This window comes from Phalangium opilio, unplaced genomic scaffold, assembly GCF_054372755.1.
Source record: "Phalangium opilio isolate 3A_F unplaced genomic scaffold, DU_Popi_V2 ptg000037l_1, whole genome shotgun sequence".
In the NCBI taxonomy this organism is placed as follows: domain Eukaryota; kingdom Metazoa; phylum Arthropoda; class Arachnida; order Opiliones; family Phalangiidae; genus Phalangium; species Phalangium opilio.
Genome location: NW_028324160.1, coordinates 8,647,872 through 8,649,359, shown reverse-complemented (window position 1 = coordinate 8,649,359; position 1,488 = coordinate 8,647,872). Strand labels below are relative to the sequence as shown.

Genomic DNA, 1,488 nt, shown 5'->3' with positions numbered 1-1,488 from the left:
CATGATTATGGTATTGTTTTAATGGTAATTAAAAGGTACACGTAAAAGCGTAATTAATATATAAGAAATTCATCTTAGACGTAATAGTAGAAAGCATAATTAGCCTCTGAAAATCAAAGTGTTACTGGTGTGTTAGCGTCTATTTGTAAACCTTGGCTAAATTCTGCCTATAAAAAAGAGTTATAAAAGATAGTCAACAATCATCAAGATCAAGATGCCATATTATATGCAAGACTTGCACCCGGACTGTTCAGCGGCCATAGAACTAATTCAACACTTGACGGAGGATGAGTTGAAAGACTTGCTTAACAATGATGAAAGATTGGACGGAAGGGTCAAAGACTTGAGACAAGTGAATAATGCGCTCTTTGCTAGTAACAAGAGTTTGGCGGAAATCAATTTATCCCATCAACTCAGAATTGTCGAGTCACGTCAGCAACTATTAAACCTTTATGAACAAGCTGTTGAATTGAAAAAAAAGTATAAGAAAAGAAATCCAAGATTGATGAACTAATGAGACAAGTTTCTCTGGATACTACCTTGGTTTTATTTCAAACTGCCGCTGCCCAAGTTGAAGGAGAGACTGAAAGCATTTCCCAAAATTTTTTGGAGACCCAACTTTGTGTGGAGCTTTTTCTGGAGATGTTTTTGTTGCATTTGAGGAGAGTCAAAACTGAGAAAATGTCTGATATTTTAGATCAAAGTTTGAGACAAAACTCCGCAAGCTCTTCTTATTTTGGAAATTCAGCTAGGGCTAGCCCATGGCCTGCAAGACCCGCTACTTCACCATCATTACCAAATGAGGGTTTCCCCTTACAATACTCCACTCCCACAACCTCCTCTTGGTTATGGGGGACACATATAAACTATTCACTAATTGTGCAAGTTAAAATTAAACATGTTTAATAGTTTGAATAAAATTTTCAGAAATAAAAAACTCATTCAATATATATTTTCAGTATATTACGCAAATATTGTCCTATATTTACCGTAAACGGTGTTCAATTTCCTAACAAATATTGTGGCATTATATTTGAACTTTGCACAAATGTTAGTCTGGATAACGTTTTATTTAGACTTTGTAACTTAAACAACGGGCCTCCCGTTCTCTGCGCAAATTATTGAGTGTGATAATTTAATTTAGTAATTAAATAATGAACCAGGAATTATCCAGAAAAGAGGCTAATATTTAGGAGAATATTTGTGATAGATCTATAATTGATAGTATTTCGTTTCAAAATTGGAATAATTCCCCATCAAACGTAATTAGGCTTAGGAAATACTTGTAATATACACCATTAAAACCTAAAATGTATGTAATTTCCAGCCCAAATTCCAAAATAAATTTTTCCGCCTTTTAATCTACTTATGCCGCATCTTGTCTTTCAACCCCCAACCTGCGTTTCAACTTACCTAGTTGGAACAAGCTGACAGTGAAAAGCCCGCGTTACCTAGCATATAATGGTACAATATTAAAAGTAACTAGGC

At 34.7% G+C, this 1,488-nt stretch overlaps 1 protein-coding gene across 1 annotated transcript; it reads left to right on the top strand.

The window, feature by feature from the left end:
• Positions 1–214: 214 nt before the first annotated feature.
• Positions 215–906, top strand: LOC149684696 (vacuolar protein sorting-associated protein 37B-like). Its single transcript, XM_089871320.1, has 2 exons — positions 215–431; positions 488–906. Exons 1-2 carry the CDS (start codon positions 215–217, stop codon positions 904–906), a joined length of 636 nt encoding a protein of 211 aa, XP_089727446.1.
• The last annotated feature ends 582 nt before the right edge of the window (positions 907–1,488 follow it).

Coding starts and splice junctions, on each gene's coding strand:
- LOC149684696 (XM_089871320.1), top strand. CDS start 215: ATGCCATATTATATGCAAGACTTGCACCCGGACTGTTCAGCGGCCATA. Junction 432..487: donor ACTCAGAATTGTCGAGTCAC/GTCAGCAACTAT, acceptor AAAAAGTATAAG/AAAAGAAATCCAAGATTGAT.